Source organism: Mytilus californianus, unplaced genomic scaffold (assembly GCF_021869535.1).
Source record: "Mytilus californianus isolate M0D057914Y unplaced genomic scaffold, xbMytCali1.0.p SCAF_15, whole genome shotgun sequence".
NCBI lineage: Eukaryota > Metazoa > Mollusca > Bivalvia > Mytilida > Mytilidae > Mytilus > Mytilus californianus.
The window spans coordinates 6,682,313-6,695,303 of NW_026262637.1; the positions used below are offsets into that span (position 1 = coordinate 6,682,313).

At 32.2% G+C, this 12,991-nt stretch overlaps 1 protein-coding gene across 11 annotated transcripts in view; it reads right to left on the minus strand.

Annotated features, from left to right (window-relative positions):
• The window catches only part of LOC127725284 (acetyl-CoA carboxylase-like), a 97,425-nt gene that overhangs the window by 74,602 nt on the left and 9,832 nt on the right, over positions 1 to 12,991 (minus strand). For 4 of the 11 annotated variants that reach the window (XM_052232182.1, XM_052232180.1, XM_052232177.1 and 1 more), the window contains exons 3-12: positions 12,808 to 12,825; positions 8,572 to 8,701; positions 7,300 to 7,438; positions 6,415 to 6,524; positions 4,723 to 4,804; positions 3,280 to 3,378; positions 2,511 to 2,722; positions 2,002 to 2,211; positions 1,222 to 1,395; positions 296 to 457 (exon numbers count right to left, since the gene is read on the minus strand). In XM_052232182.1, the coding sequence (XP_052088142.1) occupies positions 296 to 457; positions 1,222 to 1,395; positions 2,002 to 2,211; positions 2,511 to 2,722; positions 3,280 to 3,378; positions 4,723 to 4,804; positions 6,415 to 6,524; positions 7,300 to 7,438; positions 8,572 to 8,701; positions 12,808 to 12,825 (1,336 nt within the window). Of the gene's footprint in view, positions 1 to 295; positions 458 to 839; positions 855 to 1,069; positions 1,097 to 1,145; positions 1,173 to 1,221; positions 1,396 to 2,001; positions 2,212 to 2,510; positions 2,723 to 3,279; positions 3,379 to 4,722; positions 4,805 to 5,302; positions 5,337 to 5,522; positions 5,557 to 5,742; positions 5,777 to 6,414; positions 6,525 to 7,299; positions 7,439 to 8,571; positions 8,702 to 12,807; positions 12,826 to 12,991 lie in introns of those variants that run through there. The other 7 variants (XM_052232179.1, XM_052232185.1, XM_052232184.1 and 4 more) reach the window with 7 other exon arrangements.

Genomic DNA, 12,991 nt, shown 5'->3' on the forward strand with positions numbered 1-12,991 from the left:
AAAGCACCATGGCATTAGATCTCTTTTCTTTTGAAGTCTGAATTTGACTGGACTATTTGTGATGTCCAGAAATGGAAGGCAAACAGCAATTAGGTATTCACCTGTATCATGTATATTATAAGTGAAAAATATGAAATGCATGACCATAATTGTTGAAAGGTTCAAAGAATCAGTTTCAAAGAGAAAGACACAAAAAAAATTCTAAAAATATTCTAAATAATTTCCATAGTCTCTGAGTATATTCATACTTTTTTAATATTTTAAAATAACAGCAAATTGTCAAAATATTCCTTACCTCATCCGGGTTTTCACTGGTTATCCTTGCTGCTATCACATGACCCCTGGGGCTTGGTTTATAGGTGGGTTGCTCAAAATCTATTATAGTTGGTTCCCAGGGATCCAGGCTGTACATATTTCTGATGTCTTTCAATCTGTATAGAGGTAAACCCATAGCAATCTGTAAAAATATATGTATTCAATGAAAATATCTTGCATCCATGGAAGTTTTCTATAATTTGAAACACAATCTCTTGTTTTTGAAATTCCAACACCATTATTTTTTTTTCTTCATTTCTAATTCTAAACTTAATGTCAATCATCTCATGTTTCTCTATTTGACATTATTTTTCCTTGATAAAAGACCTTTGAGGTACAACTATTTGGTCAATTGCAATCTTTTTAATTTGATTTTTGGTTTAGAGCTGGTTACAATTTGGTTTTCTTACTTATTTCATATTGATTTTGAAAATCAAAACTTTATTTTGTATGATTGAACAGTAAGAAGACCAATAACAGCCATCATTTCTATGGAGGGACATTCTATCTGAAACCTTACTTACCTGTAACTGAGCAGCAGGGAGATTAATATCAGCCACCATTTCTATGGGGGGATCTTCTATCTGAAGCCTTACTTACCTGTATAAACTGAGCAGCAAGGAGATTAATATCAGCCACCATTTCTATGGGGGATCTTCTATCTGAAGCCTTACTTACCTGTAACTGAGCAGCAAGGAGATTGATATCAGTCACCATTTCTACGGAGGGACAATCTATCTGAACCCTGACTTACCTGTAACTGAGCAGCAGGGAGATTGATATCAGCCACCATTTCTATGGAGGAACAGTCTATCTGAAGTCTTACTTACCTGTAACTGAGCAGCAGGGAGATTGATATCAGCCACCATTTCTATGGAGAGACAATCTATCTGAACCCTGACCTACCTGTAACTGAGCAGCAGGGAGGTTGATATCGGCCACCATTTCTGTACATGGATGTTCCACTTGTAATCTGGGATTTAATTCCAGAAAATGGAAAGTGTCATCTTCAGAGTTGTACAGATATTCTACTGTCCCAGCACTGACATAACCAACCATCTTAGCTAAAGTGACAGCTGCCTGAAATAAGACAGATAATATAAAATTTTCTATATGTTCAGCTTGGAATAATATCTTAGCAATTGAAATCAGGAGGAAAAAATAAGAAAAATGAAAACATACTTTTAACAGGTTCAGCTAAGAATTTTTCATTGTTTTAACAATTAAAATATAAATATTTTCTTTTGTAATTCAGCCCAAGGGTGACTGGGGAATAGAAATATGGTCACGACAGGTCTTCTTCTGACCAGCAGTAAAACCCTTGCCACAGTTGGGTGTCTGTTTGGCTGTGCAGAATGTACAAGTACCCAGCTAACCCCGGACAGACTGAAGACATTAATTCCGATTTCTCGTGTAAAAAGAGTGCCATACTCTTTGCATGTTAAGAACCCTTGCAACAACTCTTTTAGGAATCCATAGGTGGACTGTTGCAAGGCTAAATTTCTGTCCCTTTCCAAGTACCCTCATTTTCCCGTTACAGTCCAAATTTCCCTGACCTTCATCCCAATTGGCCTCTATTACAGAACTTACTTATTGTATTTATTGTTAATTTGTTCTCATCCAGAATATGCATTAATTATTTGCCACTGGACGTTAAACAAGGAACAATTAATCAATTTTTCCTACCTTTTCCATCATTTCAAACACGTCAGGACTAGCAATAGCTGTTGGTGCCTCCTCTATAATCTTCTGGTGTCTTCTCTGTATAGAACAGTCACGACCAAACAGGGATACAGCATTCCCATAATTATCTGCTAAAATCTGTACTTCTAAATGTCTGGCTGATAATGCCATCTTCATGATAAAGATTGGAGAACCTGGAATTTCTGTTTGTACCTGAAATAATAAAAAGATAAATCTGCTATACTTAAAAGTAAGGTAAAAATCTTGTGTTATATTTTAATAATGAAATTGGATGTCTTAGTTTTTTATGCCAATGGTGTTGCTGCCACACTGATGAATACCACAAATCTCTTTTTATTCATTCAGGTCATAAAAAAGCCAATCACCATTGTAGCATAGCAAATAAATATATTCATTTTCAGTCTCCAAGATAGATATATGTCTGAACAATAAAAAAAATCTGCTTTTTTTGTAGTTTCAGAATATATCTAATGGGATATAACATTACTTACCTGTCTAAATAAGTTATGGAAATCCACTTCACTTTCAGCCTTCCTTATTCCCTTCCCTCCTCCTCCCTCGGAGGCTTTGATCATTACTGGGAATCCTATCTTCTTGGCAGCCTTTAATCCTTCTTCAGCATCTTTTACACAAGCTTTCTTAAAGACATCATTTGGAACTGTTACACGCTGACCTTTGTTCTCATTCCAGTCTACAGTCAAACCTGCAAAATATTTACATAAGTCTTACAGTAAATAACCTGATGATTGATTATTGCCTCACATCAAGTGACAAATGTTTCAGACACATTCAGAAAGATGTAAATGATAAATGATCTATATTTTGCAATTCAATTCTAAAAACCCTTAACAGGTACTTGTTAACCCTAGAAAATATATATAAGCATGATAAGCTACTGGTTTTGGGCTATGTGGTAAAAAGGAGAAGCGAAAACTAATATCATAAAAGAAATAAAGTCATTTATTTACATCATCAGGAAAATATATATATACGGTCAGATCATATGTTTTCCTACATCATATGAATTTGTACTATGCATGCTTTTTTCAATGGAAATCGTGACGTTACAATGCATTCTTAATAGCACGAAAACCCATGAGATGAGGATATAACAATATTTTAAAAACAAAAATTAAGTTCTTTATATAAAAAATAATTTCTGTTTTTTCTGTTTTTAAAATAAAGGATGCATCTACAAATCTGATCTATACAAAGGCAGTGTGTGTACATTATCTATCTGGGCTTCTATTCTGTACAAACCTGAACCACTCCATGGCAGTGTTGGTACATTGGCTGTTTGGGCCACTATTGATGAAGCTATCTTATCTCCTAATGCCCACATGGCATACTCTGGTGGTCCTGTATGGTAAATAAATAATTTTTCAGTATACAGATATACATTTCATCCTATCTTTCCGAGCTCAATTTAGTTTTCAAGTTGTGTCAATGTTTCAGAAATAGCCTTCAGTATGGTAAAGCATGATTATTTAGAAGGCTGAAATCTTCAAATATTTTGCTTGTTTAATTTGTGAGTTCAATTTGTGATTATCAAACACTTAAATTAAATCAAGAATTCATTAATTTAACCTTGGATTTAATTTCCGTAAAACATCTCCCTTCTTCTGAAGGATATCCTTTAAACATCTCCCTTCTTCTGAAGGATATCCTTAAAACATCTCCCTTGTTCTGAAGGATATCCTTCAAACATCTCCCTTCTTCTGAAGGATATCCTTAAAACATCTCCCTTGTTCTGAAGGATATCCTTCAAACATCTCCCTTCTTCTGAAGGATATCCTTCAAACATCTCCCTTCTTCTGAAGGATATCCTTAAAACATCTCCCTTCTTCTGAAGGATATCCTTTAAACATCTCCCTAGTTCTGAAGGATATCCTTAAAACATCTCCCTTCTTCTGAAGGATATCCTTTAAACATCTCCCTAGTTCTGAAGGATATCCTTAAAACATCTCCCTTCTTCTGAAGGATATCCTTTAAATATTTTAACCCAATTCAACCAATCAATTATTTGACAAAGGAGTAATATTTGAACATATGTAAATTAAAATTAGCAGATAACTTAACTGGCAATTCATAATTACTGCAAATTTACTATTTTTTACATTATTCTGTAAGATATAAAAATATCAAGGAGGGTACACTCATTTTTCTTTATATTTCCTGAAAGTTGTTGAAAATCTCATCCAAAAAATAATATGAATGTCTATAGGTAACCTATTGTCTTATTCACCAAAGAATGATTTCCTCCTGCGACCTATAACTTTATTATATAATTTTGAATGCTTATAACATTTAGTTTTTTAAGAAATTTTCTCTGTGTCTAGGTTTATAGTTAACTAATTTTGGGGTTATAGGAAATATGTAATTTCATACATAAGAGTAACTTCATGGTTTTGTGATTTCTGAGTTTGATATTTATCGGGACATTTAAACTTGTGGTGTTCCAATAGGTTTTCTTATATATCAATGAAATTCATAAAAAATTACTAGATTATAAACCATAATTACAAGTGATATATGAAATTTATTTCATTATTCATTTTTACTGAGCATACATGCATTTAACCGGTGTTCTATGATACATATGTAAACACTGACTCATCAAATTATTCACTGACATGCTAAGTGACTAAATTGTATAACCAAGGTGTTTCTTTTCTTGTGAGATATTGTTTAAATATCACTTACCAATAAATATAATATTGTTTTTATGTAGAAGTTCTGGTAGTTTGGGATTCTCTGATGAATGTCCCCATCCTGCCCATACAGCCTGGAAATATGTTATTTATAGATCAAACAATACTTCAACATGCAAAGGGAAGTAATACTATGTAAATAATTATCAGCTGATAAAAATGAATTAGTCATATAAATTCAGTTATATTCTGAGAGACTAAATGTTGCTTGCAGTCTAAAAAAATCAAAGATTTTATGTGACTAGAATGATCTCATTGTGCACCCTGTACAAAAAGCAGATCAGACCATCTATGGTGTAGCTGATGATGAAAAGATTGAATAAAATGGCCTATTTATGAAACATATTTGCTAATGGTTTAAAAAAAACTAATTTTCTTTAGATTTTATTGTAATATCATAATCTGCCACATTTGACGTGAGATTTGGTGAGACACTTCAAGTGTGTGTATACAATACCATACCTGTACTTGTGTTCATTTAGCAATGTCCAGAATCAGGCCCACATTAGCATAGTTATTATTATTAGACATTGTGACTGTCATACTGTAAGTGTGTGTATACAATACCATACCTGTACTTGTGTTCGTTTAGCAATGTCCAGAATCAGGCCCACATTAGCATAGTTATTATTATTAGACATTGTGACTGTCACACTGTAAGTGTGTGTATACAATACCATACCTGTACTTGTGTTCATTTCGCGATGTCCAGAATCAGGTCCACATTAGCATAGTTATTATCATTAGACATTGTGACTGTCATACTGTAAGTGTGTGTATACAATACCATACCTGTACTTGTGTTCGTTTAGCAATGTCCAGAATCAGGCCCACATTAGCATAGTTATTATTATTAGACATTGTGACTGTCACACTGTAAGTGTGTGTATACAATACAATACCTGTACTTGTGTTTGTTTCACGATGTCCAGAATCAGGTCCACATTAGCATAGTTATTATTATTAGACATTGTGACTGTCACACTGTAAGTGTGTGTATACAATACCATACCTGTACTTGTGTTCGTTTAGCAATGTCCAGAATCAGGCCCACATTAGCATAGTTATTATTATTAGACATTGTGACTGTCACACTGTAAGTGTGTGTATACAATACCATACCTGTACTTGTGTTTGTTTAGCAATGTCCAGAATCAGGCCCACATTAGCATAGTTATTATTATTAGAGGTTGCACTTTGTAAATACAGCTGTTTCTCAAACCACGCCTCTTTTGGGGAGATATATAATATTCATAGATATGCTAATTTGTTAATGTACTGGTTCCCATTTATGATCTCTGTGTTTCATCTCATAGAGACATCACTTGGGAATGTAACCAGTATAGAAAAACATGGTAACGCCTAAATCTTAATTCTTAGGAGGTCCAAAAATGGAGGTAAGGGTAGTATAGAATTTTAGTATAAGTTTAAACTCTTAGAAGTTCAGGGCATATAAATGTTGAAAATATGCCGCACAGCCCTATATTTTGACCTTTGAATAAAATAGTAGTGCATATAAACTTTCCGTTCTAGGATATTATTTTTCACGAAACTTCATAGTAAAAGTGTCACAGTTTTAGCCGCAAAGGGAGTTCCTATGGGAAACTGCATTGTCTATATTTACAGAATTGCAACCTAGACATTGTGACTGTCATACTGTAAGTGTGTGTATACAATACCATACCTGTACTTGTGTTCGTTTAGCAATGTCCAGAATCAGGTCCACATTAGCATAGTTATTATTATTAGATCCCCCTGGTACTTGTGCATACTGGTCTGCCATCCTAATGTATTCTGGAAAAAAATAATTAAAAATTTGAGATTTTCTGTGAAATTTTGAAACTATGGAGTTATATCTGAAAATAAATAAGGGCCATTATTCTCTCTTCTTATATTAACATGGAATGCTCGAGTCAGAGGTGCTGTCTTTCACAAGGAAATTCTATCTGAAAGTATAGAAGTGATTAGCATCTATTTATAAGGGTTTCCATTTTTTGGCTCAAAACACTTTTTAATCTTATCAGTTTAGAATTGCTTTGACAAACTAAATCATTATGGATAGAATAAGTTGAACTGTGAAATACTGTTCACTTATATTATCCCTTTTATCAGTAATCGGTTAACAAGAAGTTGATAAGTGATTGATGACAATGCATCACACAATAAAGCGTGATTGCACATAGCTAGACACCAAATTTCAGGAAGCTGTGATTTTCAATTCCTGAGATAAACGAGATGAAATTTTCATAAATGTCAATTACTTGTAAGAATATATAAGTATTCGGTAAACAGGAAGTTGATCGAGTTATGAATGTGAAAATACATCATAACATACTCACATAAAGCTTTTTACCAAACTAAAGGAATCACTTGTTTGTAGTTCCTCACAAAGATGCTACAAAAATGTCATAGAACGAACAGAAACATAGACAGCCAGACTGACAGGGGATAACCAGTATACCCCCTCCTTTGGTGGAGCGGTATCATTATTTGGATACAAACCAGCTTATATCATATCATCATTCAAGGGTACAGTATTGTCACTGATTTAAGCATACTAAACATTTACCAGCATTTGCTTTTAAATCTTCTGGTGTAACCATGACAACAAATCTGACAGCCTTCTCGTTACGGAACATCTCATAAGACCATCTCCTGATGGATCTCATACACTTTACAGCAGCTATACCATTGTTGGCTATCAATACCTAGAGAGAGAAAAATGTCTTTATCAATTTAAAAACTATGAACTATTGTTCCTTGTTAAATAATAAACTAGTAAAACATGATAACAATCAATTTGTTTTATAAAGGTATCTGCTTTATACATCCTGTCAGATTTCTCAGAGGCAGAATAAATCAGTCAACTTTTTTGTTTTGCTAAATTTGATTTCCCAATTGTGGTATCTATATTTGTGGTATATTTAGGAAACTTCCAATGAATATATTATTTGGTCAAAGATGTATTATTCTGCAAATGATGATTGAGAATAAACTACTATAATTACAGTGTAGTACATATCTCTGTGCAAATTATTCTAACGTTGCTATGACATTATAGTTTATTTTTCACATGACAACAAGAAATCTCTTTACAGATTTGTTGGTTGTTGCTATAGTTACTAACATCAGATATAACACCAACTTAAGTAAATGTCAAGATTCCTACACTTGTTGATCTGAAGTTAATAACGTAAATACCCTTAATTGCTTTACCTCTATTTGCTGTTCTTATGGTGTCCTTAACATCCTCCCCACCCCTGTCCCCCTCAAACTCACATGTCAAAGCTATTTTCAACCATGGCAACTAACCTAATTATTATCAATCTTGCTGACAAAAACTAAAAATCTGGCAAGAATTGTACGTGTGAGAGTGCTTACTATGCAATTTTTCATATAACTAATATTTCCAAGGGCATCACTCTTAAAATAAAAGTTGATCTGCACTGATTTTCAAACCTGTTGCTGATATAGATCTTTGATATAAATTTGATATAAATTTGATTAGAATTGTACATTTGATAGTACTTACAATGCAATTTTCCATATAATTAAGATTTCAAGAAGCATATAAACACTTTTTTTTTAAAGTTGATCTGCACTGATATTCATAATTAGCAGAGACATTGCTGATACAAACTATGATACAAATTTGATAAAAACTTGCTGGATTGTGAGAAAACGTACAAGACTGGACGGACAGACACACTATCAATAACAAGACATTCTAAAAATCTGTTGACAAATTCCTCCGGTGTTGCTATAACAACTAACCTTATTCATAACATCATTCCCTCCAAATCTCTAGACAAATTTCTCAGGTGTTGCTATGACAACTAACCTTATTTATAACATGATTCCCTCCAAATCTCTTGACAAATTCCTCTGGTGTTGCAACCACACAATCTTTAGGTGACAGACTCAACTTTTTCCCTTTGGTGTCCAAGTTGGTAGCTCCCGACATTGAATGCCTGTTTATAAAATCAATTTAGTTATTAAAATTTGTACAATATTTAAAATGAATATCTCCTTGACATCAGGTGTATCCTTATCAAAGGAAAATAATAATAGCATAAACAATTTTGTAACCAAAATGAAATAAATGTAATACATTGAGTGTAGTCACTGGTCATTAAGCAATGGTTCAAGACACATATGATTTAAGAACAATCTTTAAAGTTAAATTCTAAACATAATATTTATTCCAGAACATATCTAAAATTGATGGTTACTTAAAATTTTGACTGAGAAATATTTCACCTCATTGCATTCAATACTACCTATTCTGTTTATATTGGACTTTTCATATGTAGCAAAATAAAAATAATCAACAGAAGGCATAAGTGTTCAAATATTACTTTTACAATAATCCATTATGGGCAGTTTGTGAAAAGAATACCATGAATACTTACTAGAGTAAGATATACTGAATTATCTTACAGATAATGTGAGATCATTCTTTTTAATTTTGATCTTATTTATTTTTTTTGTGTTTTTCTTTCACTTTTTCTACCTGTAAGGGCCTAGTCATAAATAAACGACTAAATTCAAGTTTTAAAATTGTAATATTTGTTTCCCACTACTAAACTTAGAGTACATCATAATCACACATACAAAATATCTGTCAACCAAAAACCTGTAAAAGAAAAAAGCAATGTCAAACCAATAAGCAAAGTGCAAAGTATTTAAACTAATTAAGCCAAAGAGGAAATAACAATATTTTTCTGACATGAACATTCCCCTGTTGGGTTAAATAGGAACTGTAGTGGGTTGTTTTTCTTTTAAGTTCTAATCACATAAGCACATTATCATAATGAAAAAGAAAGAAAATAGTGCATTAAATTATGCACCAAAATCCAAAAACAGGCACTAAAAAAATATATATTGTAGTTTTTCATCTTAAAGTCACAGTGAGGCCTTCAAGGGGGAGCTTAATCTCACACCTCACTACAAGTTCAAGACAGTGCCTGTCATTTTTGATGAATTTTATTCTGAACTTTTATCTCTGTGACCAAGATTTAAAAACATCACTACCTTTAAAACATGAGAAGAAAACTTATGATTGAAATTCAAAGATGCTTTTCTCAAATTAACAGTATAATACTTTCTTTCATCGATAATAACTTTCAAGTAAATTTTACCATGGTTACCATGAAATAAGTTCATCTAAAGATATTATCAATCATAATAGAGTCATTCCCATTTTGTTTTTGGAAACTTCTACAAAAAAATTTGGCTAATATAAAATTTATTCTGCCAATTTTGAGGCATGTTCATGTCAGTAACGTTAGCAAATATTAAAAGAAAGATAATTTTCATGCAAGTTTTAGTTGAACAAAGCTTGAGACTGATGAAGGTTTTGTAAACTATTACTTCAAAAACTCTGTACTAAATAAACTAGAGGCTCTAAAGAGCCTGTGTCGCTCACCTTGGTCTATGTGCATATTAAACAAAGGACACAGATGGATTCATGACAGAATTGTGTTTTGGTGATGGTGATGTGTTTGTAGATCTTACTTTACTGAACATTCTTGATGCTTTATCTATAATGAACTTGGCCCAGTAGTTTCAGTGGAAATTATTTTGTAAAAATTTACAAAATTTATGAAAATTGTTAAAAATTGATTATAAAGGGCAATAACTCCTTAAGGGGTCAATTGACCATTTTGGTCATGTTGACTTATTTGTAGGTCTATCTTTGCTGTACATTATTGCTGTTTACAGTTTATCTCTATCTATAATAATATTCAAGATAATAACCAAAAGCTGAAAAAATTTCTAAAAATTACCAATTCAGGGGCAGCAACCCAACAACGGGTTGCCTGAATGGTCTGAAAATTTAAGGGCAGATAGATCTTGACCTAATGAACAATTTTGTTTTTGAAAGATTTGCTCGAAATGTTTTGTGTTTAGATATATGAGCCAAAAACTGCATTTTACCCTATGTACTATTATTAGCCATGTCGGCCATCTTGGTTCGCGGGCGGGGTCATCAGACACAATTTTTAAACTTCATACCCTAATGATGATTGTTTACAACTTTGGTTAAATTCATCTTAGTAGTTTCAGAGGAGAAGATTTTTGTAAAAGGTAACAAAAATTTACTAAAAATTGTTAAAAATTGACTATAAAAGGGCAATAACTCCTTAAGGGGTCAACTGACCATTTTGGTCATGTTGACTTATTTGTAGAACTTACTTTGCTGAACATTATTGCTGTTTACAGTTTATCTCTATCTATAATAATATTCAAGATAATAACCAAATACGGCAAAAATTCCTTAAAATTACTAATTCAGAGGCAGCAACCTAACAACGGGTTGTCCGATTTATCTGAAAATTTCAGGGCAGATAGATCTTGACCTGATAAACATTTTTACCTCATGTCAGATTTGCTCTCAATGCTTTGGTTTCAGAGATATAAGCCAAAATCTACATTTTACCCCTATGTTCTATTTTTAGCCATGTCGGCCATTTTGGTTGGTTGGCCGGGTCACCAGACACATTTTTTAAACTAGATACCCTAATGATGATTGTGGCTAAGTTTGGTTAAATTTGGCCCAGTAGTTTCAGAGGAGAAGATTTTTGTAAAAGTTTACAGACGACGGACGACAAGTGATGAGAAAAAACCCTGTACAAATCAAAACTCTGTATAAAATCAAAAACTTTGTACAAAATCAAAAACTCTGTACAAAACAAAAACACTGTACAAAATCAAAAACTCTGTACAAAACCAAAACTCTGTACAAAATCCAAAACTCTGTACAAAATCAAAAACTCTGTACAAAATCAAAAACTCTGTACAAAACAAAAACACTGTACAAAATCAAAAACTCTGTACAAAATCAAAAACTCTGTACAAAACAAAAACACTGTACAAAATCAAAAACTCTGTACAAAATCAAAAACTCTGTACAAAACAAAAGCACTGTACAAAATCAAAAACACTGTACAAAACCAAAACTCTGTACAAAATCAAAACTCTGTACAAATCAAATACTCTGTACAAATCAAATACTCTGTACAAAATCAAAACTCTGTACAAAATCAAATAACAATACAAATGTGACAACAATAAGCATCTGCTTTCACGCCTTAGATTGATTGATTGTTGGTTGCTTAACGTCCAGTGTTCATGCCTTAGATTGATTGATTGTTGGTTGCTTAACGTCCAGTGTTCATGCCTTAGAACATGATCAATTCTAAATTCTAAATTGTGCAATCTGTTTCAATGTATGCAATTCTAGCTTAACTTTTAATAGATAATACCTTTAATAACAAAATAAGAAGATGTGGTGTGATTGTCAATGAGACAACTACCCAACAGAGACCAAATGACATAGAAGCATGTAATGATATTCACTTAAAGAGTTAAGAATACATTTTTCTGTTATAAACTATTTGATTAATTAATTTTTTGAAATTTTGCAATAACAACCAAAACTATAAAATTTTGCTTATATTAACATGATTAAGGCCAAACAAAACAAGTTTAGCTTCTCAGCTTCTCAGATCATGGACATTTTAACCCATTTCTCCTCATTGAAGTAAACACAATTTGAAGAAATAATCAGATACAAACAAGTTTTAACTGTGAGCTCTGAATGGGAAAGCACATCACACTGTATAGCATGCTCACATGAAGCTTGAAACTAAAATCTAGGAAGCTATGATTTTCAGTTCCATAGAAAAATGCACAGAAATTTCATGGGTGAAACAGTATGGAGCAGGAGTATATTAATGTCATTCAAACTTGCATTTCAATAAATGGTCACAATATGTAGTGATATCATTTGAGTGCAGATATCTTTATACTTTTTATCATGCTCAGAACTTGAACTTAAAATCAACTTTACAAATAAATATTGATATTATAAAGTCAAGGCTTATTTAATTAATTTACCTTTAGTATTTTTCTTCCTTTTAAAATACACTGATAATGAATATAAATGTTATAGTGACTATCAAGGTACAACAAGCAAGATAAGTCTTGATATAAATATATATATATATATATATATATGTAAAGTTCCTAATCATTATCTACAAGCAGATCAAAACATAATGATAACACTTACTGTTTGTTTATGTAGATCCTAAAATGAATTATATAATTCACGAGGTGCACCAAGATCTTACTTTTTTTTGTATCCATGGATAATAAGAATGTGTTATGATATTGAACCAAGAGGATCTTATCAAGTATAAGTGAATTCAATCATATTTATCAATTATATTCTCTCAGTAATATAGTAAAAAGGG